General features: G+C 33.7%; 1 protein-coding gene across 1 annotated transcript in view; it reads left to right on the forward strand.

Annotated features, from left to right (window-relative positions):
• Window positions 1-27,120, forward strand: part of LOC140451278 (uncharacterized) — an 862,244-nt gene that overhangs the window by 154,205 nt on the left and 680,919 nt on the right. Inside the window, 2 exon segments of the mRNA XM_072545021.1 lie at window positions 8,356-8,649; window positions 10,401-10,601. Coding sequence (XP_072401122.1) covers window positions 8,356-8,649; window positions 10,401-10,601 — 495 coding nt within the window.

A 27,120-nucleotide genomic window follows, 5' to 3' on the forward strand; every position in this document is an offset into this window, starting at 1 on the left:
AAGCGAAGCAGACTAGTTGATATCTGGGAATAATAAAACACGTTGAGGCATGTGGGTCAGTTAACGGCGGTCATAAATGATACAGATAAAATTGTCTTCCGTGGTGTATGTACAACGGTTCTAAAAATAATATTTTGTAGAATATAAACTAATTATCTGGCCATTAAATGATGGTACAGTGTTTGGTAAATTTTTACAGTGTTTCTCTTACACATAATAAATTTAAAACAAATTAAAATCAGATAAAGATTTATCAAAAAAATAAGAATACAAATATGTGCTACAACAAAGGCCACTCAAATTAGGAAGCGTGTGAAATATAATCGCTTCATTTGACATAACGGATATCACTTGTCATGGTATGGTTCTAAAACTGTTTTCCTTGTGGCATTTCTATAATATAATTATCTATTATATTAATGGAAATAACCCCATTTATAATTAAAAATACTAAGGGAACAAATAGTACAAAAGACACATCAAAGAAGATGTTCTTATTCTGCTAAATGAAGCAAATGAATGTAGTAGGATTTGGTAACAATATTAAACGAAGTCACTAAAAAGAAAACACCAACATTGGTAAACAAATAACTAGAGACTGGATTATATGCTCTAAAAAATGGTTAAAATATGCATGGAACATGCACTTAAAAAGTAACCAAATATGCCTTTATTTATGCAATATGCATTTATACATGCACTTTAAAAAAATATTTTTTAAGGATGTAATTGGCGCAAGTCTAAAATTTGACAATAGCGAGGGATCCACATTAATAAATTCGTTAAAGCTTCCATTGATTATGTTATTTTATTGATCGCAATAAAGAAAAGCCTTCATTCAGGTTTAAAACTTCACTAAATTTATCTTTAATTTTTTTTTTCAATTGTCCCTGAAAGGTTTACTATTTTTTCTTTGACAGAATCAACAATGCAAATACTATCATTTAAATATAATTTTTGACTCTCTAGTTTTGTAATAGAGTTTACAATTATGTCAAAATTTGCTTTTATATAGGACAGTTCATTCTGAACAGAATTCTCACTTAAAATATTTTGACATTTCTGAACAGTAATACAACAAGAAGGATCAAAATTTGATATAACATTTTTGATATCAATATAATTATTTGCAAGAAATATGGCACTATTCAACCACGTCCCCCATCTAGTCAACACTGGTTCCGGTGGCAAAAGAATATCGGGAAGTATCTCCCTATATACTTCTTCTCGCAATGGTACTTTTAAAAATACTTTCTTTACATTGTTGATTAAAGTGTTTACATTTGGAAACACGAGTCTAACTTTCTCGGACACCCTGTTTAAACCATGCGCTAAGCATGTACAATGAATCAAATTCGGAAAAAAAAATCTTAAGACTAGTAATAGCTTTAACCATGTTGGAAGCGGCATCGCTTACTAGTAGCAAAATTTTTTCAGAAGGTACTTGATTCGGTAAAAAGAAATTTGTCAAATTAACAAATCGAGCAATTGTGCATAGTTGGTTTTTTTTTAAACATTTTATGCTGATTTAATACGACTTGTTGGAGTCATCAGCTGAACTGTTTAAAACTCCAATAATTAAATTCGCGATTTGCCGACCCTTGGCGTCAGTAGTCTCGTCGACAGATATCTACAGATATTCATTTCTTACCCGGCTTTTAATACCTTCAATAACATCTTTGTAAGATGCCCTCACATATTTCTTGCGAAGAGTTAAAGAACTTGGTACCTGTACTGACTTATTTTCAACTTTACAATATGTTTTCAAAAAATTTTGACACACCTTGCTATCCAATTTATACAGTGGGATATTGCAACTTACAAAAAAATTGCATATATCTTTTGCAAATACTTGTGACGATTTTGAATAACGTTGTTCTGCAGAAGCTGCTGGCGTGGTTTCTTGAAGTCCTTAGATAGTTTATATTGGTGGAGAACCGTTTTCCGGTGTTTGGAAATTTGGAATTTTTTTTCACATGGAATCTGTAATAAAACGGTTTAGTAGATAGGAGTCTAATGCAATAATATGGACTTCAAATTTTTAAGATAACTTATATTTTTTTTCTCGAAACTAAAACTACCGCCTAAAAAACCGTTCTAAAAAAATTAATATGAAGAAGAAATAAATAAAATTCTACAACAATGTGACCAAAATTTACAGACAGATCAAGCCTGGGAACAAATTAAATCTGCCGTAGGTTGAAAGCTCTGTGTAGAAGTAAAAAGAGATACCACAATGAGTTGAAATTAAAAGAGATAGAAGAGAAGTTTAAAAACAAAGAGGTGAGGTCGTTCTATCAAGAAGTTAAAATGATGGGAAAAATTACCAAAGCCACTGTAGTTATACGAAAGGTAAAGCCTGACATTTAATTAGCGATCCGGCAGAAATAATGACGGAATGGAAAAAACATTTTGAAGAATTATTAAATGGTGAGGTGGAGCACGAAGCACTAGACAACTGGACAGTTGGAGAAGATGCGATAGTTAAAAGGCAACCTACAGAGAAGGAGGTGGTGACAGCAATACAAGAAATGAAAATAACAGCAGTCCTGGTAAAAATGACATATGCATAGAAATGATCAAGTTTGGTGGAGAACAACTACAAAGAAAAATATATCAGCTACTAGTGCAAGTATGGGAGAAGGAAATAATGCCATCGGAGTGGTATGAGGCCTGCATATGCCCTCTGCATAAAGAAGGAGACAAACTGAAGTGTGACAAATATAGAGGTATAGCCTTACCTTCCTTTACCCTATCCGTTTCGGACGTTGGCTATTAACAAGGCTATTTTGACTTTGTTTACGGCACCTCTGAACAGTTCGGTCGATGTTAGTCCGAACCATTGTAGCAGGTTATGTATCTATGAGTGTCGTCTTCTTCCCGGTCCCCTCCTACTGTCGATTCTTCCTTGGACTATTAACTGTAGCAGCCGGTACTTAGTATGCCTCATGACATGTCCGAAGTACTCAAGCTTCCGTTTCTTTACGGTGAAGATTATTTCTTTGCTTTTGCCTATTCTCTGCATTACTTCCACGTTAGTGATGTGGTCTGTCCAGGATACCCGAAGACACATAGCACACATAGCCTTACCAGACAGGCATATAAAATCTTGGCAAGAATATTGAGAAATAAACTAAATTGCTATACGGAAAGAATCCTACATGAGTATCAGGCCGGCTTTAGAAAGAACTAGACTTGTTATAAAGGTAAAGTTCCCCTGCATGTTTTGTTTGTGGATTTTAGACAAGCATATGATAGAGTCGATAGAGTCAAAATGTATCGAGCGATGGAACATTTGGGTATACCAAAGAAACTAATCCGGCTAGTTAAAATGACACTAAATAACTTAACGTGTGAAATTGCTTGGCAGGGTCACATATCAGATCAATTTACGGTTGCAAAAGGCTTGAGACAGGGAGATTCTTTATCCACTACATTATTCAACTTAGTGTTAGAAACTGTAATCAGAAAATGCAGCATGAAGGTGGAAGAAACGATCATGAGCACCAGTGCTTGGCATTTGCTGACGATCTAACGATCCTAGCAAAAACCGAGAAAGAATTAAGAAGAGTTGTGAAGAAAATCATCGAAGAAGCACAGAAATTCGGATTGGAACTAAATGAAGACAAAACCAAATATACGATCATAGGAGGGACAGAAGGGAAAAAACAAGACTTTAGTGTGAGGTCTGTAAGTGGTAAAATCTATAGTTTTAAAAGGGTGGACAAATTTGAACACCTGGGTGTAGTTTTCGATGAAAATGGAAAAGATAAATGGGAGCTCGAAGCCAGAATAGCAAAAAGGAATAAAAAATTAGGTAGTTTAAGAGCCCTACTGAACTCAAAATAAGTTTCTAGACAAGGTAAACTCAGAATATATAAAACAGTAATTCGACCCACAGTAACATATGCCGGTGAGAAATGGACATTAAACAAGAAGGAAGACGATATTCTGGAAAGATGGGAAAGGAAAATATTGAGACGCATATTCGGAGGACGGAAGACAGAAGATGGTTTGGAGAGAAGAACCAACAATGAATTAATGGCTTTATACAAAGATCCTACCATTACCAAGTTCGTCAAGTCACAAAGAATCAGATGGTTGGGATATGTGGAAAGAATGGGAGCAAACAGAATGACTAAACTAGTAATAACCAGAAAAATAATCGGCCCCAAAAGAAGAGGTAGACCCAGAACGAGGTGAATTCGTAAAGTGGAGGAAGACCTTAAACACGTGAAGGTGAGGGACTGGAAAAGAAAAACACAAAATAAAAGTTAATGGAGAAATATTGTCCACCAGGTCCTTCAGAGTAGTTAATAATGTTGTATATACATATTTAAGTTAAAGTTTCGTTTAAAATAATTGTAATTAGTTAATATTAGGATTATGTTTAAAAAAATGCCCTAGGCCTTAACGGCCTGTTGTGCGTAAAAATAAATAAAACTACCGCTAATAGTCAAACTGTTACATGTTTAGTATATGTATACCGATTTTCTTGCAAAAATGAGATTTTAAATTAAATTTTTAAATCGATAAAATATAAGTGGACTCTTAGCAGCGGTCCTTACAAAATCCAGGATTATAAAAATAGAAGACCGATTTATAGTTTAATAAAAGATTGTTTGTGAAATTCAGACCGCTCCTATGTAATCAAAACCTACATTTCGAAATACGCTACAGAATGGTCAACTGCTACATATGGTCCATCTTGCTTTATGGCATGGAGACGTGGACTTTGAAAAAAACATCTATCAACAAACTTGAAGCATTTGAAATGTGGTCATTAAGAAGAATGATGCGCATACCTTGGGTGGATAGAGTTCGAAACGATGACGTCCTTAAGAGAGCCGGCGTGGAAAGAGAACTCTTTAAATTAATTAAAAAACGCAAGATTGGTTACCTTGGGCACATATTGAGAGGAGCAAAATATGAAATACCACAGTTAATCCTACAAGGGAAGATCGAAGGTAGGAGAGGAGCCGGCCGCAAACAATTATCCTGGTTAAGAAATATTAAAGAATGGACAGGAATACACAATACAGGCGAGCTGTGTCACGCCGCCAAGAACAGAATTCTAGTAATGAGATAGTCGCCTACGTACTTTGGTGTATGGCATGTTAAGAAGAAGAAAAGATTGTTGAAAATATCCTACGTGCATATAGTTACCAATCAGGTTTATGAAATAAAGATCTATCGGAAAAATCAAATACCTTGGCCACATATTCAGAGGATTTAGCTACTATAAGTATTACACGGAAAAATTATGCGAAAACATAGCGTTTAAAGGAAACGGATGTCTTGGCTCCATAACCTCGGACAATGCTTATCTAACCAACTCTTAAGAGCAGCGATAAACAGGATCCAAATAATTATTGTAGTATTTGTATTGTACAAAAAATTATTGTAGTATGAAGTGAACATTTTAAAAATATTTTAAATTTTGTATGATCATTATCATCATCATCATCATCAACCTGTATGCGTCCACTGCTAGACATAGGTCTCTCGCAGCTCTTTCCATTTGTCTCTGTCTTGTGCGGCTTGAATCCAGTTATTGCTAACACGCTTCAGCTCGTCATTCCACCTAGTTGGTGCTAATCTTCTGCTCCGTATTGCTTTTTGTCTTGATCTCCTCTCTAAAATACGTTTTGTCTATTTGTTCATCGGTTGTCTGATAATCTGGCGACGTGTCCTGCCCAACTCCATTTTAACGATGCGATTTTTTCGATGGCGCCTGTTGTTTTTGTTCTACGACGTATTTCTTCGTTTGGAATTCAGTCTCTCAGAGAGACACTCAACATCTGGCGCTCCATAGCCCTCGAGTCACGCGAATATTATTAACTACCTTTTTTGTGAGTGTTAATGTTTTCGCTCCATATGTGAGTACAGGTAACACACATTGGTCAAAGATTTTCCTTGTTAGGCATGTGGGTAGATTCGATTTAAATACATAGTTTAATTTACTAAACGTTGCCCAGGTTAATTATATGCGACGTGGGAGCTTACATGTCTGGTTATCTCTGCCCAACCGAATTTTATGTCCTAAGTACTTAAACATCTACGAGAACGCTACATCAAGTATACGACCACACGAAGTGTAGTCTAAGGAATTAGACAAGGAGACAATATTTCACCAAAATTGTTCACGGCAGCTCTAGAGTCAATATTTAAGAACCCTCAATGGCAAGATAATCTAAGGTTTGCAGATGATGTTGTATTAATCGCAGATAGCTTACAGGATACAGTTTCTATGATACATTCGCTTAAAAGCCTGCCTGAAAGAGCAGGATTAAAGATAAACTTTGAGAAAATTAAACTATAGACAATAATACCATACAACAAACAGACACTTACAAATATCTGAGACACGATATCAAAATAAGTAGAGACAATCAAACACATGAAATACAGAGGCGAATAGGCCTGACATGGGCAGCATTTGGCAAATTAAGCCATATTCTAAAAAGTTCAATTCCCATGTGTCTCAAGCAAAAGGTTTATAGCCAATGTGTTTTACGTGTACAAACTTATGGAGCAGAGACTTTAACACTCACGCAAAAATTTGCGAATAAACTCAGAGTTACACAACGAGCCATGGAACGTGCAGTGGTGAACGTGAGCCTTCAAGACCACATAACAAACCAACAAATCAGGCAAAGATCAGGAGTTCAAGGCGTCATCGAAAGAACCACGACGCAGAGCACTTAGCCAGAACACAAGATGGATGGTGGACAAGACGTACTATGGAATGGAGGCCCAGAAACTATAAAAGAAGCAGGACGACCACCGACTAGATGGACAGATGATATAAAACGTGTACCGGGAAACTGGCTACAAGCGGCCCAGTGTAAAGAACTGGGGGAGGCCTATGTCCAGCAGTGGACGTGATTGGCTGATTGATGATGATGATGAAGTACTTAAACGTTGTAGTCTGCACAATATCCCTTCCATTCATAGCAATATTTCGATTTAGCACCAGATTATTTATTATTTGTGTCTTGTTTATATTAATCTTTAGTCCCACCTTCAAGGAAGCGTGCTATAATTTTTCAAACATTTTTATTGCATCATCCATACGATCGGCTATAAGGACGATGTCATCTGCAAATCTCAAATGACTTAGCTTCTCTCCATCTATGTTGATACCATGCTCGTTCGGAGTTGCCTTTTAACAAGTATGTTCTAAAAGCGTCGTGAATAACTTTGGAGAAAGGGTATCTCCTTACCGTACTCCTCGTTGTATACAGAATTTATTTCTTTCTAAGTAGTTTATTTATTTCTCGTAGTCCACAAATATCAGTGCCAATGGATTGTTGTATTCTGCAGACTTCTCTATCAGGTTCTTTATCACTAGTATGTGGTCGTTAGTGCTGTATCCCGATCTAAATCCACCTTGTTCTCTAGGCTGATAGAAGTCTAATTTATTGTCTAGTCTTTTTTAGATAATTTTTGTGAAAAATTTATATTTATTTAGACTGTTCTTGCTTGTCTTCTTGCTTGTGTAATAAAATAATGATTGCATTGTTCCATTTAGGAGGAGTTTTTCCTTGGTAGATGCATTCGCTGAAAAGCTTGGCCAAAGCCTGGATAATTTTATTTCCACTCGCTTCGATCACTACTCCGTCATCGCCAGGAATTTTTTATTTTTCATTTCTAACCATTCATTCAACACCATTATAGTGATAATAAAAGTGGTAAATTTCCTACTTAAATATTTTTGGCCCTTTGAAATCATCGGGGCTGTGGTTAAATCTAAGTATGGAAATAAGAAGGAATAAAACGAAAAATCTGACACAAAGGGTGCCTTATTAACCTTACCTTATAAACGGTGAGACCTTATCATTCTTGTGTCGTATTACTATGAGAATTGATTAGTGGTGTTAAAAATAACTATTAAAAAAGTCGCTGAAGCCATAGAAAAAATAAAGGAAGTAAAACTAAATATATCAAATGATATCTTATATGAATATTTTCGCTTATAGGGTTGCTTAATAACAATATGAACCTAAGAAATTCTAGATGGATGTCACATAAAGATAAAAAGTAATAGAGTAGAAATCATTGAAATGCAGTGTTTGAAATATGTTAATCACATCCGCATTCTCTATTTTTGGTAATACTAGTAAATTCTTTTGAAATATAGAGTTTTTCTGAGCATTGTACTACTAAATAACAACATAATAATCCGTCATTCAACTTTATTACCTGCAATATACAACTACGGTTTATTAATATTCGTATTGATTTCTCATATTGGAGTAGTTATTATAGATAACATCTTTGTATAAAATGAACCGTTTATCAACAATAATTAAAACATCCACCTATGTTAAGTTACATTTTCTTTAATTTCAGAAACCTCCAAAACTCGAAGATCTCAAATCCGACGAAGAATTTCTGACAGCTTCCGACACTACTCTTCAACACTCGCGCTCCTCCTCGTACAATACCGCTTCGGAATGCGAACATCGCTACTCACCATGGTGGGAACACGGCAAAGAAGATATCGGAAAAGATATCGCCAAAGAAAAAATGGTCTTAGCAGTAGGACTTCCGGAACTACCACTCGCGAAAGAAGTTCTTAAGCCCTCTCCGGAGGTTCCTCCTGGAAAAGTCGTTAGGGAAGTCACCGAAACGACTCATTTAAAGGTAACTGCATTATTTTATTATTTTTGTTAATCTGTCTTAAAAATTAATATCATAAACTATCAAAGATATCTATTCTTTGGTAGAGGAATATTAATTCAATTGTAGTATTCCAAATGTTGCTTTAAACAAGTGTCATTCCTTTAGATATTCACTAGGTAACTTAGTTATTAAATATATAAAAAATAATGCAAAATAAGATTTATAACCAGCTGTTTATGTATTGAAAAAGACAATAAAAGAAAATCTTGAAGATAAGTCAGGATACAACACAAAATACTACAATTATTAATCCATTTCATCGGTGTGCCCTGTGTTGTACTGTTGGGAGCACTATTGTATTCCTTGTTTGAATGAGTTGGATGGCAGGCTGATCCTTCTGATTATCTTGTGTGATATTTACACGTATTACTATTCAGAAGGGATATTAGGATAAGTTTTCGTAGTCCAAAATAGGGAATCTTTATATATAGCCTCTAAGTATACAATTCCTGTAATTTTCACAGCTGCTGTAGTATTCAGGTCCATCGATCGTTTCAATTCTTAGGTTTTACCTAGGACACTTTTGTAGTTCTTCTTCTTCTTATGTAGATATGACAGTTGCCGTTCTTCTTCCTATTGGGGAACCGTCTCTTGCCGTCTTTACCACTCTATTTGTTGCCATTCGTCTCATTCATATATGATCGTTCCATTCTACTCTTCTATTTCTTACCCAGTTCTTGATGTTCTCCACCTTGCATCTACGTCGTATATCTGTATTTCTAGCTCTGTCCCATAGTGTCTTGCCATCCATTTTTCTAAGTGTTTTCATCTCCGCTGTTTCTAACATCCGTTTTGTCCTCTCTGGGTCAGGTAGTGTTTCTGCCGCGTATGTCATTATTGGTCTGATGATTGTTTTGTAAATTCTGCCTTTCATTTCTTTCCCGATATTTTTATTTCTCCATATTGTTTCATTCAGGCAGCCTGCGGCTCTGTTTGCTCTATTCACTTGATCTTCCACTTCAGTTTTGAGTTTTCCATAGCTAGATAATGTGATGCCTAGATATTTAAATTCCATCACTTGTTTTATGATCTAACCTTCCAGCTCCAATTTACATCTTAGTAAATTTGCTGTTGTAACCATGCATTTTGTCTTTTTTGGGGAAATTAACATGTTAAATTTTCTAGCGGTTATATTAAATTGGTGCAGCATACGTTGCAAATCGTCTTCACTTTGAGAGAGTAGTATTGCGTCGTCTGCATAGCAGATTATTTAAGTTATTTTTTTCTCATTTGGTATTCTTGTAGTTGTGGTTTGGTATCCTTGTGTACTTTTGTAGTTGCAGAATAGTATTGTAGCTCTGTTGATAATATTATGGGTGTTCCAAGTGAGCTTGAAATCCGCGGTCATGTAAGAGAATAGGTAAAAGAGGTATAAAGAGGTATAAGGCATAATGACGTATAAAAGAACAGAGATTACCATTTCTCAATTCGGTGAATTGAGAATTGGGATACACAGGTGGTCACTTTCTAGTAGTGGTCGCTTTCAGAGGTTTTACTATATTATTAGTTGAAACAAATTTGTCTCCTACGATTTTTTCTATAATAAGTTAGTTTTACCATTATTTTCAATACTTTGACAAATTTTTTGTAACTGCATCCAGTCCAAAGCAAAAATCTAAACATAGAAAATAATATATAACTATAACCTACTAGAAATAATAGGCAATTACAATATACAATTATAGATAGTTAAAAAGAACAATTAATTTCAGGTTCAACAGTCACACAGCCTCGGTGTCGCGTCGTTCGTGTTAACTTCGGAAACCGTGCGGGAGAACAAACCAGGAGAAGCCACTAAGAGAGAAGAAGTGATTAAAATAACTAGTGACGACGGAAAAGAGACAATTATACCTATACACGTTGAGAATCGGGTGCAACTTGACGGGCAAGAATTAGAAAGAAGGTTAAAGGAGGTAGGTAGGTGTGATGGTGAAGCATGGAAAAGTTATCATAATGTTACTAAACAAGCTATTAAAGGATTTATTTAAGAACGTGTGTTTTGTTTTGCATTATTGCACTTTTAAGTAGTTAACAGCGTTTCCCAGCAAATTACATAGTGTACATGAAAATCCACAAATATTTTTATTTTCAAGTAGGTAGTTTAGAAATTGTCTCAGTCAATTATACATGATCATAAAAATAATTGAAAGTACAAAGGGCAGATCTTCCTCAAATATTAGAGTAAAACGTAACACCACATTGTTGTGAAAGAAATCATATTAATAAATACAGAAATTTTTCAAAAATATAGTTTTAATTAACATATTTATTTTATATAAGGTTAGAATAAAGTATGGAACCTACTAAATATCTTTGAAACAAAAAATTCTATTCATGAAACTTTGCATGCCAGTATAATGATAGATCACATATCTAACGCCATATTTTTTTGTTACTACTTTACTTCCGGTTTTACCGGAAATACCCTCAGCTTATTTAATTTAAAAGGGACATCTTGTATATTTTAGCTGATTTTAAAAGAACTTGCTATTTATAATTCATACATACCAAGTTTGGTAAAAAAAAAAATTTTAAAACGAGGAATAAATCACTTTACAGTTAAAAAATAGTACACAGTTTTAGATAACCCAAAAGAAAAACTCGGAGTAACGGAGTAAGTTCGGGAGAACTAGCAGGTCACTCTATGAATCCTTTACGTCAAATTCGCATACAAAGAATTTCTAACCCGTCGATAATAGTGGGGAAGCGCTTTATTTTGACGATAGAACGAGTTCAGAATTATAAATATTTAGGGGCAAACATTAATGAAACAAACGATTATACCAAAGGAATTAGAGTTAGAAGAGAAAAGGCTAGAAGTGCATTCAATAATATGAAACGAATATTATGTTGTAGAGACCTCAGCCTAAATCTTAGAAAACGAGTACTAAAGTGTTATGTATTTTCTGTTATTTTGTATGGTGTGGAGACATGGACTTTAAATAAACAATATCTCAATAAATTGGAAGCATTTGTAATATGGACATATCGAAAAATGCTGAGAATCTCCTGGACAGACAGAATAACCAATGAAGAAGTACTGAAAAGAATAGAGAACAGCAGGGAGATACCGGATTCCATCAAAATAAGAAAACTACAATATCTGGGTCATATATGTGTGGTATATATCTGTGGTGACAGATATAAATTCCTAAAACTAATAATGCATAGAAAGATTCAAGGAAAGCGCAGAATAGGTAGAAGAAGAATGTGCTGGCTGAGAAACTTCAGAGAATGGTTTGGATGCAGCTCAACTGAACTCTTTCGGGCTGTAGTGTCAAAAGAAGCTTTATGTTGCTAAAACCAGAAATTTTATGGCAACTGACCATCAACTACACTGGCCACTTCTGTTGTAGAAGTGTAGGAATGTTGGTTAGTTAGTCGATCTAAATACTTGTCATCAGTCAAGTTTCCGTCTATGAAAAATTTGTCTATAGCCCATTTTGGACAATTTCCAGCCACACATCCAAAACCGATCATTATTAATATTTCAATACGATCTTTTTCACTTAAATGAACAATTTTCATTACTGTGAATTGGTTTGTTTATACTCACCTACTAGATAGTACTCGTTAATTTCTTATTAAGTCGTTTTAATACAAAAAATCATAAGATTCAAGTAAATAAATTAATAGACTTACACATTCATCACCATCATCATTCAATCTTCGCTTGTTCACTACTGGACATAGATCTCCCTCATAATTTTCGATCTTGTATCTCTTGCATTCAATTCCGATGGCAACGTTTTAGATCGTCAGTCCAACGTGTTGATGGACGACTTCAACAACGGTAGGCATCATCTCCTGGTCTTTTATACACATTGTGCGTACGTAAAGTTGTGCGAGCATTTTTTGGGAAATAAATGTATCAATTATTTAACTATAAAGTAATTTGTTTCTCGATTTAATAAGTTTCTTCTACCAAAATTGGTATATCTCAATTAGGAATAACAAGTTTTTTTTCTGGAAAAAATATACAGGGTGAAACATTTATATTAAATAAGTTAAAGATATTTTCAATGAAACCGAAAGTAGAGTAGTAAAAAAATAGCACTAGATGCGTTTTGTGACATTGTTCTTGCATGAAAAGTTTCATGAATATCAACTCCTTCGTTTCAACGATATTTACTTGGTTCTATGTTTTATCCCAACCCTGTATATTTCACAACCAATTCTTCTTATTTCTATACTCATGATCTATCCGTTGTAGTTTTAGATTATTGAAGAAAGTATCTTTTAGAAATTAAGTGATTACAAGAAAAAAGGTTAAAATATTGTTTAAATGTGTTGGTGTCATTGCTCCGTGCTAAATGATAATTTTCTAGTGCGTTTTAATACATAAACAGTAATAAATTGAAGGGAAGAAAAAAAAGAAACAGGAAAAGTACAGGAAAAAAAGAAAGAGCGCGTACTGAATCCAACTTTCTCAGTGACAAATGAATTCACAATAATTTCTGTTATTACTGACTATTTTACTTTTAGAATGGTTTACTTTATTATACATACCTATTTTTTATAAACTGGTATGAACATTTTCCAAAAGACTATACCGAGTCATATCCCTCAATCGGTTCAAGGGATGACTCGGCGTGTGTTCGATTCGGATCGAGTGGTGTAGGCGCACGCACTCGTCTCCGTAGGTAGGCGTGTCTACACAAAACATCCGCTGATCCGCCTCGCAACTACAAAACGCTAGTGACTCCTCCAGTAGGAATAGTTTTCTGAGAATGTATCTTCAGGTGTACCGTTATCCCATACACATGCATCTGGAAATTGTGAACTACCTCAGTCAGCCTCCTTCTGGTTGGAGGTATAGTTTGGAGGAGGTCAAGACTCGATTTGGGCTGTAATGCCATTGTAGAGGGAGGAAGAGAGGAGAAATTTATACATTCAGTTTTCTCAATTAGTTGAATCACAATTTAGTGATATCCTGGATATATTTTGGAAAAGTAAAGCTGAAGCATATGTAAAATAAAGACTATGTTCTTCATAAAAACATATTTCTATTTGGCTATTTGTTTAGACTTTCTGGATGATTAATGATACGACTTCTCTACTTCTTACTGAAATGGCAATATTACAGGATTCTTCTTTTTATCAATGTTTAGTTCAATTTCAGTCCACTAAAACAATAAGCATAAGAACTCATTCTTTCGAAATACAACTTAAAGTAAAGAGATTGGCTTCCCTAATTACATTTCTTCATAAGTATCTACATGTACTGTCTCACTGTCTTTCACCATATTCTCATTTTCCTTGCAGCACTTAAAACTAAACGATTTTTAGTATTGGGCAATTATAATTTCCGCGCTCAACGTTCGTAGTATCTTAACCTAAGATCTTTGCAGCTGAACATGACTTAATCGTGCTAAACACATTTTACAAACTACCACCTAGACGCCCGTATACGTGGAAATCACCTAAAAACAACGGAGAAGCCGTTATTGTAATAAACCAAACATACTAAATACTTGTTAACAAAAGATATCGAAATAGTTTTAACAGTGTTAAAGCGTACCCAGGCGCTGATATTCAATCTAACTACAATCCTTTATTGGGCATGTATAGAACCACCAGAAGTTAAAGAAAACACACGAAAAAACTGTAAAAAACATGACACAAGAAAACTTAAATGTAGTGAAGTAAAAGAAATAGTCAGCAAAACAATAAATAGAAAATTCAAAGAAATCGATAATACAAAGGAAAGCACAGAAGAGAAGATAGAACCTCTTAATAAAACGATAGACGACATTAAAGACAATTTTATGAAGAACGAAGAAGGTAAGAATAAGACATGGATGTCGACAGAGATTCTGCAGCTGATGCAAGAAAGAAGGAAAAACAAGAACAATAACTCTATGTATAAAACATTACAACGAGATATACAGAGAAAGATAAGAGAAGCCAAACAGAAAGAACTGGAGAAAAATGCCTAGAAATCGAAATTCTACAAAGTAAATACGATGACTTCAACGTGCATAACAAGGTAAGAGAAATTACAGGCAAATATAAAAACAGAAGAGTAAGTCAACTTCTTAATGCCAACGGAGAGGTAATCGTGGACAAAGAGAGTATTGATAATACCTGGAAAAATTCCATACGAAATTTATTTTTTGATAAGAGCGAGAACCAGTCCTTAATACCTACGGAAACAGGACCACCTATACTAGTGGCAGAAATAAGAGCAGCCATAATATCACTAAAAGAAGAGAGAGCTCAGGACCAGATGGAGTACATACAGTCTGAATTTTTTAAACTTGATGGTGAATCTTTAAGAATACTATGTAAAATCTTTAATAATATCTTTGACACAGGCAATATTCCAAAAGATTAGCTAGATTGGCAGTTAGCGAAAAAGTGCGGAGAATATGGGCTAATAAGTCTAATGAGCCATACACCAAAAATTTTTCAAAAAATTGTACATCGCAGAATATACAAGCTATGCGAAGAGAGAATACAGGACCCATAGTTTGGATTCATGATGAAACGTGTAGGTACGAGATATGTACTGTTTAGTCTACAGGTACTGTTCCAAAGATGCAGAGATATGACTTGCGATATCTACACCTGCTTTGTGGACTACCAAAAAGCATTTGACACAGTTCAACACCGAAAAATTATGGATGTTCTAACAAAAACCCAAATAGATGATAAAGACCGGCGTATAATACAAAATGTATACTGGAACCAATCAGCCACAATAATCTTGCAAATAAACCGATGAAAGCCATCCAGATTCTGCGAGGCGTTAGACACGGATGTATACTTTTACCTACATATATTATTTAACCTATATTCAGGGGAAATATTTAGTGAAACCTTGGAAAATTGTGAACATGGAATCCTTTTAAATGGAGACAACATCCGCTATGCAGATGACACTGTTATTTTTGTAGACAGTTTAAACAGTTTACAGCAACTAATAAACAAAGTAAATGAAGTAAGTGAAAGATTTGGACTACAAGTAAACATATCAAAAACTTAATTTATGGCTATCAGCAAAAATAAAATTAGAGACGTCCAACTGCTTATCAAGAATACACCAGTGGACCGAGTAAAACAGTTTACCTATCTTGGAACAATAGTAAACGAACAATGGGATCACTCACAAGAAGTAAAATGTAGAATAGAGAAGGCTAGGAGAGCATTTAGCAACATGGCCAAACTCTTTAAAAGCCACAACCTTAATCTGGAGATAAAAGTAAGGCTCCTACGATGTTATATCTTCTTGATATTTTACTACGGAGTTGAATCCTGGACACTTACTGAAGCGATGGATAAAAAACTTGAAGCCTTCGAGATGTGGCTATACAGAAGAATCCTAAGGATATCATGGACGGACAAGATAACCAACGAGACTGTACTACAAAGAATGAGGAAAGAAAGAGAAGTGATTTATACGATTAAAAGAAAGTTAGAGTATCTCGGACACATAATGAGAAACGGCACTAAATACAGATTACTGAAAATAATCCTTCAAGGCAAAGTATTTGGAAAGCGAGGAATTGGGAATTGGGAAAAGAAGAATATCATGGTTAAAAACCTGACGAAATGGGTCTCCACAGCCACAACTAATCTATTTCCAGCATCAGTTAATAAAATAATTATAGCCGGAATGATCGCCAATATTCGAAACTAATAGGCACCAAAAGAAGAAGATCTTCCATTATAGCGCCAATTAGCGCCACACCTATACTTCCCAGAATAAATGTATTTTTGATTTTGATCCTTTTTCATACTTCTTATTTATCTGAACATTCCAGTTTCTGTACACGGACTTTCTCCTTTACTGAGTTTTTTTGATGATTCGTTTCTGCAGAACAAACTTGCGAAAATTTTACATGTGCCAAACGATAATGTTCTGTGCAATAATGGAACATAACTACGCATAATATATGGAGATTAATGCTGTTGGTCTAATGTCGTTCTTCAATGCAAATATATAGCAAAATAAGTTATATAATAGTGTCACTTTTTACATCTGTAGCACAAAAATTTCTATAATCGAAGCCAAAAATTCCATATTGTGACACTGGATCGATCATAACATAATAATAATATGTCTTATTTATTTTAATTTGAAAAGAAGTCTGAGTGCTTCTTCTCTCACTATAAGCAAAATTCACGATTACAGTCTTTTCCAAATTTACGACTAATCCATTTCTATCGCACCAATTTTTAAATAACCGAATATATATATATATATATATATATATATATATATATATCAAATTCGTTTTATGAGTTTACTTAAGAACAAAAAATATATAGTTCTCGGAAACCATATTATTACTATGCAATGTTTTTTCTTCTGAATATATTTTAATTGTATAAGTATATATATATATATATATATATATATATATATATATATATATATATATATATATATATATATATATATATATATATATATATATAAAGGGCGTGGTGAATCGTTAAACGGGCCATAGGAAACTCAATCAGAAGTGTGAAACTGTTGAATTCCGGCTTCCCTCATTATTTTACATCAAAATTCATGGGAAACTATTTATAGAGGTCTGAAATCTGTATCGAAAGAAATATTAAAATTTTTCTACGTATTTAAACACATTAAAATTTTGCAAAAATATAATACATTTGCCAAAGTATTGTTGTAAAAGTTAGGCCACATGTAGTGCAGTATGTGTATAATGGGTTGCGTTTGGTTATAACGAAGTTAAATATTAACAATATTTTATTTGCCTATATTTTTATTTTGTGATTTATTGTTTAAAAAACAAGTTGATAAAATGTACTCAGTTGAGGAGAAAGTAGCAATAATAAATATGTTTTAATCAGGCAATAGTCTTCATGGGCCCCTAGACGAGAAGCAAGTGACCCTCGAAGTTTCCTTGTCGTATATTCTTCTATTAATTATCCATTAGTTTTCTATCAGGGATAGGGTTGTGTATTTGTCTGATTGGAGAATCTATTGCAACTGGCTGAATGACTAATGTCTATGCTATTAAAAAAAATCAGGCAATAGTGCGCGCACTGTCAGTTATTCATTTAGCGTAAGATATCCCAACTCGCCCTGTTAAGCTAAAAGAACGCAACAACAGTATTCAAATTCTCTGACGTGCGAAAAATTCATTTATTTACGACAAGTTGATTATAAAATGAAGAAAAACGATGTTTTTTAGCTTTAATATATGTAGTTCGTAGACAACTCACCACGCAACTCATCCTTAACAGGGCGAATAGACCAATTCCAAGTCATTCAACAATTCATAGGATTTTAAAAAAGTTTTAAATTACTGGAACCATAATTCCTAACTGTACCTGTACAAACAATATTGTTGAGTTACCAAAAAATTTAGAAAATCAAAACGAAATCAATGTATTAACAGCAGTAGTTCTAAATCATACAAGAAGTTTTCGAACCATTGCAGATCAGTTTGGCATTCAGAATTTCACAACCGTAAAAATTTTGGAAAGAAATAAATTCGGAAAATAGATTCAGAAAAGAACTAACAGAAGATACTGAGAGACGAGCAGAATTTTGTTATGGAATTTTAGAGAGGGCTAATGCAGACAGACAATTTTTAAAAAACATTTTGTTCAACTATGAGTATTCATTTACATATTCTTCTTCTTCTTCCTATGCCGTCCCCATTAACAGAGGTTGGCGACCACATTTCTAAAAGTTTCTCTATCTTTTGCAACGTGGAATAATTCGTCTACAGTCATGTTTGTCCAGTCTCGAATATTTCGCAGCCATGACTTCCTCTTTCTACCTATTCCCTTTTTGCCATCGACTCTACCCTGCATGAGGATCTGCAGAAAACTATATTTATCATTCCTCAGTATGTGTCCAAGCTATGCAGTCTTGCGTACTTTTATTGTTCTCAACAATTTTTTGTCTCGACCCATCCTTCTCAGCACTTCCTCATTAGTGACCCTGGCAGTCCATGGAATTCTCAACATTCTCCAATGTATCCAAAGTTCAAAGGCTTCAAGCTTCTTAACTATTTGCGCTTTTAACGTCCATGTTTCTACCCCGTACAATAGTTGGGACCAGACGTAACATTCAACAAACCTCAGTATCAGCGCAGTATTCAGATTTTTGTCACAGAACAATTGCTTGAATTTTAAGAACGATGCCCTTGCCATTTCTATTCGTACCCTGATCTCTTAGTCTGGATCAAATTCTGTTTTGATGTAAGCTCCCAAATATTTATATTTTGTCACTCTCTCTATTTGCTGTCCACCAAGGGTTAGTTGTTCATTATTTATTGGACTCCTTGATACTATCATAAATTTGGTCTTATCTGTGTTGATGTCAAGTCCCATTTGAATGCATTCACTATTTATTGCATATAGTTTGTAGTTCTTCTACACTCTCAGCCATAATTACCGTGTCATCTGCAAATCTCATGGTGTTTACGATTTTTCCACCAATTCTTATTCCCTATTTTCTTTCCCATAAGGCTTTTCTGAATATGACCTGTGAGTACACGTTGAAAAGCGTCGGAGACAAGACGGCCCTTACCTGACCCCTCTCGCAATCGGTATATTATTTGTTTCTATATCGTTCATCTTTACTACTGTTTTCTGGTTCCAGTATATAGCCTTAATAAACTCAATGTCTTTTTTTGTCATAATTTATGTTTTTTAATTCATCTATTAACTTCATATGCTGCACTCGGTCAAAGGCCTTCCTAAAGTCTATGAAGCATACATATGCACTCTTGTTATATTCCCGATATTTTTGCACGAGTACCGTCAACGCAAATAATGTCTCTCTTGTACCCATACCTCCTCTGAAGCCAAACTGCGTTTGATCTATCTGCTCCTGACATTTCTTATAAATTCGGTTTTGAACAATTTTCAAGAGAATCTTTAAAGGGTGGCACATTAGGCTTATCAATCTAATTTCATAATCAATTTACATAATAATAAACCAAATGTTCAAAATTATCGGATTTGGTCGACCAGAAAACAAGATATATTAGGTATTGAAAACAATATCGTTGAAAAATAAATGTCTGGTTATGAATATTTAGACTCAATATTATTGGACCATTTTTCTATACGGAAAATTTAAATTTAGAAACGTTTTTGGACTTGCTACAAGAAGAGATTTTACCGAGACTTGTAGAAGTAACTCCAGATAAAGAAGAAAAATAGTCGAGAGGTTAAGGAATTCCTTAAAATCAGTTTTAATTTTTGTTTGATTGTACGTATCTGTAACATTCTGGCTAATATCAGATGAGAATTTTACAATCGATTTTTATACTGCTTAGGACAAAATGGCCGATTGTGTGAACCTTGGTTAGAGTTTTATGTTTAGTAATAATTATCATAACTTATTTTCTATTCGTTCTTTAAATAATAAAAATATACAGTTCTAATTAAATATCACAGTCCCAATATTTTCAAACTTTTTTAAAATCCTTTGATTGTATAACCTCTAATTGGTCTATTAGAATATATTACGCTAAATAACTAAAAATCTTTAATTGCTGCACTATTGCCTGAATAAAACAGTATTGCTGATATTTCCGTAACTGAATAAATTTCATTGACTTTATTGAATTTTAAACGTACATATATACAGTCAGTTTGTAACGTTCTTCGCTCTCTTCTGATTTCCAGCTTCCTATGGTCATTCAGAAGGTACTCTTATATTCCTCTTGCTTTTATGTCATTGTCGACTCTTTCTCTTCAACTTAATCTCGGTTTGACCTTATTTAGTCTTCCCTGCAATGTCCAGTTTACTACTTTTTTTGGGATTTTACTCTCATCCATTCTTTGTACGTGCCCGTACCTTCTTAGTTGATTGATTTTGATGTCCTCTGTTATTATAAGTTTTGATGAAACTTATAATGATTTCGTGAATTCTCTCGTTTCTTTCTGTCTAATCTTAATTTACCGATCACTCTCCTTCAATAATTTATTTCCAAATTGCATTTTGTTGCTTCCAAAGTCTTTATGGTTTTCTCTTTTAGTAGCCATGTTTAACTTCCATATGTAATAATGCTTTTGACAATGCTATTATAGATTCTGTGTTTATTTTCTCTTGAAATTTATTTTATCCCATAGTATACTTTTCAATTGCCAAATGGCATGTCTTCCCTGGTTATTTCTGCGTTTAATCTTTTCATTGAAATATTGCCGCCATTGGTTAAGTGTATGCCTAGATATTTATACATTTTAAAGTGATTTATTTTTTGGTGTTGCTCTTCCAAAATTAGATTTTGTTGTTCTCCTCCTATATACGTATTCTGTTTTTTCATACTTAGTTTTAAGTCTAATGTCTGATATTCCTAAGTTATATATTCTAGATCTTCGTAGTTCTAAGCCAAGACTATTTGGTCATCTGCAAAGCATAGTGTGTACAACGTGGTGTCGTTTATAGGGATTCCCATACCACTATGTATAATAATGTGTTTGTGGTGTTTGTAGATATTACATCCTTCACTTCTGCCATTGATTATAAACCACCCACGCCAGGTAAGTGTTAATTCTGGAGCAGTTTTTCTCATAGCGTTTTCTCTCCCGTTTTGCTTTTTCTTAGATTTTCACATTTTTGTACAGATTCAGTCCTTTTAAATAGTATTTCATGACTTTTGATCTAAAATAATTAGGGAAGTAGAAATTCAACAGTTTAGAATTTCCCATTAAATTTACTAGGGCTCGTTTGACGAATCACCACCCGGTATATGTAGATATAGTTTTACTTAAATTATTTTATTGTTAGAAAGTGAGTGATAAATTACTATGTACATACATATTTATATATTTTATTGATTTTCTTAATTGCTTTAATCAGTCCTTTCTACATACCTAACGCACATATGCATGCATAAAGCTATTTACTAATTATGTAATTTGTTGTTAAACTGGCTTCAAAACTGTATCATTTTAGGACTATTAAAAAATTGTTTGCGTTGGATATAAAGGAATGCCATTAATTGAAGCGGTTTAGTTGACTTCCTATAGTTCGTGGATTATATCGATAGTGTGTGCGGTATAGGTTGGTTTGTTTTGTGTTAACTGATCAATTTAATTTATATAATTAGAAAATGGAGGTATATATATATATATATATATATATATATATATATATATACATCTAAATCGTATTAAAGCTATATGTATATTATAATTACATTAATTTTATAGAAATGGTTTTATTCGTCTTCTAATGATGCTACCAACTATCTGTGGCCCTTGACCTGCTTAACAACGTTCTTCCATTCTGCTCTGTCAGGTACTTTTCTTCGCCACTGCCTGATGTTCATGGTTTTAAGATCTGCCTCTACATTATCTTTCCATCTTTTACAGATCCTTCATCTTGTCTTATGTCCTTGGAGTTTATATCTCTTGATTACTTTTACAGATAGATTATCTCGCATTCTTTGGAAGTAGCCAAGCCAGTTTAGTCATTTTGACTTTACAAATCTAACGATATCTGAGCTCAGCTTTAATTCATGCAGCTGATAGTTCATTTTTATTCTCCACGAACCATCGCTACAATGGGTTGGTACAAATATATTTCTTAATATTTTGCGCTCAAATATTGTCCATTTGTTTTCATCAGTGGTTGAAAAGGTCCACGTTTTACATTCATATGTGACCACTGGTCTAATTACTGTTTTGTAGATTCTAAGCTTGGACGCACGATTCATTAATTAACTTTTTATTAAGTATTTGTATGCATAAAAGCACTGATTACTGCTACGAATCCGTGCTTGTATTTTTTGTCTGACGTTGTTGCTGTCATTCATTATTGAGCCTAGGTAGAGAAAAGTCGGCATATTCGTAGGTATGGTTGTATACCTTCAGATTCTCATGTCGATTCGACTTTGTGCACTCCATTATTTTGTTTTCCTTCCATTTATATTTAGAGCAGCAGTTCCCCGCTCTACCCTTACGCTTCTATTGTGGCTTATTATGGGAATATCATCCACATATGCGTATATTTAAGTAGATCTTGTAATAATACAGCCGTTCATTTCTAGTTTTTTGTTAATAGCTTCCAAAGATCGATTAAAAAGTGTTGTTGATAAAGTATCGCCCTGCCTAACTCATCTATTCTTACCATGGCCTTGGAACCCTTTAAAGTCATATATATATATATATATATATATATATATATATATATATATATATATATACATATAACGTTAATTTAAATAAGTAATTTTACTAGAATCGACTGGTTTTTCTTTTTCTTTTGACATTTAAGTTTAACCAACTTTTTCAGTATTTCTAATAAGGATAGTTGTTTTAACATTTTTTTATCTATCTGATAAATTCCTGTTTGAAATCAGTATAAATTGGTATGTTATATTTAACACATTTTTCATGTATGCCTCTTAACATATGTATTTGGTCTATAGTTGACCTCTTTGGTCTGAAACTGTCATTGCTGTTTTTATTTGTCCGTTCCACTTTTTCTATTTCGATATTTAGTGTCTCCCCCACACTCATAAGTTCTCTAATTCTTTCATTTTGCACTTTGATCATTAGTGTCAGTCTGCAGTTTTTTCTCAAAAACCTAATTTCCACTGTATTTTTTCAGTTTTTTATTTTTTTATTTTTCACCCAGATCTCTGAGCCACAAAGTTAGCAATTTTCTACTATTCTTTTATTAAAGATATGGTGTTTAGTTTTGCTTGTAATATCGTGGCTCCATATAATCGAGTGTTATTGTCTTGTTATCATCTTTTCTTTATTTGTTTTATTTATTATATACATTTCACACCTGATCCTGTATTTGTTAAAGTTACCCCCAAGTATTTATATTCATTTTTTTATCATAATTACCTTCCAAACTCCATCTTACAAATACTTCTTCCAACTTTTTTATCATGTAGACGATGTCTTTGTCCTTTGCTAAAATTGTTCCAGTTTTTTAGTACGTCATCTATGTAAATTTAAATAAGGTTGGTGACAGGTAACATTCTTGTCGAAGTCCTTTATCGACTTTAAACGGTTCTGAGTAGTTTAGTCCGAGTTTTGTTCTATTTCCATTGTCTTCTTCGTCTTGACCGGCTTTACAACTCGGGGGGAGTCCTCACTGCATCCACTATAGCCCTCCATCTTCTATGATCTTGCATTTCTATTTCCCATTGTTGTACCCCAATCCTAGATAAATCCCACTGCCTTCGTAAAGTGATTTTATGGCATTTACGTAGGTGTTATCTACTCCGTGAGTTTGTATTGCTTTCCACATATCGTTGACTGTCATAGGCCTTTTGGAGGTCCCCGAATTCAATGTGAAATTCGGCGTTAAACGCTGTTTTTTCTGAAGCTGTTTTATAGAAAATATTCAGTACGTGAGCGTTCGAGCTTTCTTTAATTATTTTCCCATATAACTTACCCACAGAAGGTGTAACGCATATTCGCATATAATTATTGGGATTTTTGTGTTTCTCTTTTTATGTATGGAGCTTAATTTTCAATTCCTTTGGTATTCTTACAACAAATAATTATTTGTTAAATATTTGTATTAATTCTTGTATTAAGTTCAAACGGACGTGTTCTTCCCTAACTAATATAGCTAGATATTGTGCCAATTAGATTAATCTGAATTTGTCATCACTTTTTTAAGTATAAGATTAAAAAGTTTGACAGAAAAGATTCCTCCCTATCTCACTACAATCTTAATTTGGGATGGTTCCGACATTCTACCACCTAGTCTCACAACACTTCGTATCTACTAATGTCAACCAACCTTTCTTTATTTTATTTCTTACAGCGGTCAGTTAACGCCTTCACAATTCTTCCTTATTTAACTATGTCGTATTCCATTCTTAATCCCAGTTAGTAATTTTTACTTGTAAAGAGGATATATTATTGCAGTGCTTCATTTTCCTTTACCTCAAATACTTATTATTAGGCAAATGAAAAACATTTAGGCAACTGTAAAAACGACAATTTAATGCTTTCTTTTTTAAAATTGTTAGATAGGATTGTTTTTAAAAGAATTCTCGTATGATTTTCTCTCTTTACTAGCAGAAGAGGAGGATACGCCTTAACATATACTCTAATTGAGAGCTTTTATTCACGTGTACATTAAGGTTGAGTAACGATTATCTCTATTGTACCTTCAGTATGATACTTTTTACTACTGTACTAACAGAGATTGTACTATAACTTTAGTGATCTGATAAGTAACCTCCTTTAATAGGAGATTGTTTCCTTTTAACTAAAAACAATGATCCCAGTAATTTTCCAAGTTCTTTATACCGTCCGAATTATATAATTCGGGAAGCTCTGAAAAGCAGGTGTTTGTTTCGTCAATTAACTCTTCGTTCGAGCTAAACTTTTTTACATAATAATCAGAGTACATCGAACCAAATCAAGAGAATGAGCCAGATGAGAAAGCACTTCGAAGCACAACTCATGAATTTTTACCATTGGCATAACTCTCTTGTGAGCATTACCTTAAAGAAAAAATACTTTTTTCTTCCTTCTTCCACCACAAATTGTTTTCCAATAATACACAATGATTATTGGACAGGGTTACTGATAGTTTGGCCTTTCTTGCAGTACCAAAATACAGTGGCCATAACCTTTCCGACCCTTTAAGCCACTGTTTGCCGCTTCGAAGCACTTTTGTCGACTTCTGTCTACTGCCTCGCGTTCCCTCTGTTCTCTGATATGTAGTAGTAGATTCAGGTTTCATCAACGGTTACTTCTAGTCAGCTAAAACCATTTCATAAACTTTCTTTACATTTTATGGTGTAACTGCATTAGAGGGCCGCCATCCAGTACGTGGTTCATCCAATGTATTTATCCAGCTTTCCTTTTATTTCATTCTGCGTTTTATTTATCAAATAAAATAATGTTTAATGTGACATCGAAAATCGTTTTTCTTTATATGAATAATTTTTCCAAACTCGTCATCTTACAAAGCGCAGCTGTCAAAAATATACTAATCTGCAACTTGCTAAAACTTGACATGTATGCCTTAAAAATTCTAGCTTTCTAGAACTAATGTTTTTTTGAGATCACAGAGCCATAACCGGCGGAGGAATTTACTTAGTGTGTTTTATTTATGATGTTTTCCGATTATTTATTGAATACACAAACCAAGATTTTCTATTTATCTTCAAAGTAATATTCTAAATCTGCGATGTTGAAATATACTTTCTTCCTGATAAACATACATATATCCACCGAATATTCATTGACAACGTACGTATATAATTATTTTTAATAAAAAACCTATTTTAGTGGGAATATTTTTTCTCTCCATTTAATTACATTCCGTGAGTGGCATACAAGATTTTCAGTTACAGGCTATATACATAAATCACTGTACTATTATAATAAAATATTTTACCGAGCATACACGCTTTCTTTAGGAATAACAATGCTACAACAATAGTCCTAAGTTTATGATATAATTTATGATCGCCAGTGTATAGATTTATGTTATGTTTTGTTTTTATTTTATTTCTGTAATAAATTGTTTTTTATATTTGTGTTTTCTTTATTTTGCTACCACTGTGAGGCTACTAGTAACATTTTTTAGCTAATGATAGTTTTGCTTTTTATTATATAATTTATTAAGTAATTTGCTTGAAAAAAAATGAGAAATAATATATTGACCAAGAAAAATTGATCAGACGTGATCAAACAACAAAAAACCAGAAAACTTATAAATCAAAATCTATTAAACTCATTGAGAGTCTAAAATGCATAGTTGTAAGCTAACATGTCATATAAATATAAAAACAGTCTTTTAATTGATACAACTTTGTATTTTCTTAGTCGTTAACCTGTTACAGGTATCGTGATACCATGACTTTATAAGTTGATCTTTCCGATGTTGCTCCATTTTTCTCTATCTTCTGTCATTTTCATACATTCTGACATGGAAAAACCTATCCATTTATTAATTCCATTTCAGATAGAATCTGCTACATCATTCATCACTAAGTTAAAGGCTTTTCTGTAATTAATGAAGCACATATAGTAATATTTGTTTTCTTGTAGCCCATCGGATGGATATTGCTTGATACTAACCGAACCTCACCTAACAAGCATTTATCTAGAACCAAGCAATATAAAAAAAATAAAGAAATGGCACTTGTCCCTGCAGCTATAGAGGACCCAATCCCTCTAGTTTTCATCTGCGCGTGAAGGCCACTATAGTGGATTTGTGGGGACTTATATGTAGCCCCTCTCTATAAGTCCTATGTCTTACTAGTTCTTGTGCCTCGTTCATGAAATCTATGACTACCATATTACTTGCGAGATGATTACTAAATCATCCGGATATACAGTTATTTTGTGACCATATAAGAACTCGAAAGATCGAAGATCGCCTAAACCGAGAGCTTACTTCAGAAGAGTGGAGATATTTTTATATTTCGCCTATGTACAAAAAAGGTAAAAAAGCCGGCTCAAAGAACTACAGGAGTATAGGGATAATACAAAAGGTAGGAA

This window comes from Diabrotica undecimpunctata, chromosome 9 (assembly GCF_040954645.1).
Source record: "Diabrotica undecimpunctata isolate CICGRU chromosome 9, icDiaUnde3, whole genome shotgun sequence".
NCBI lineage: Eukaryota > Metazoa > Arthropoda > Insecta > Coleoptera > Chrysomelidae > Diabrotica > Diabrotica undecimpunctata.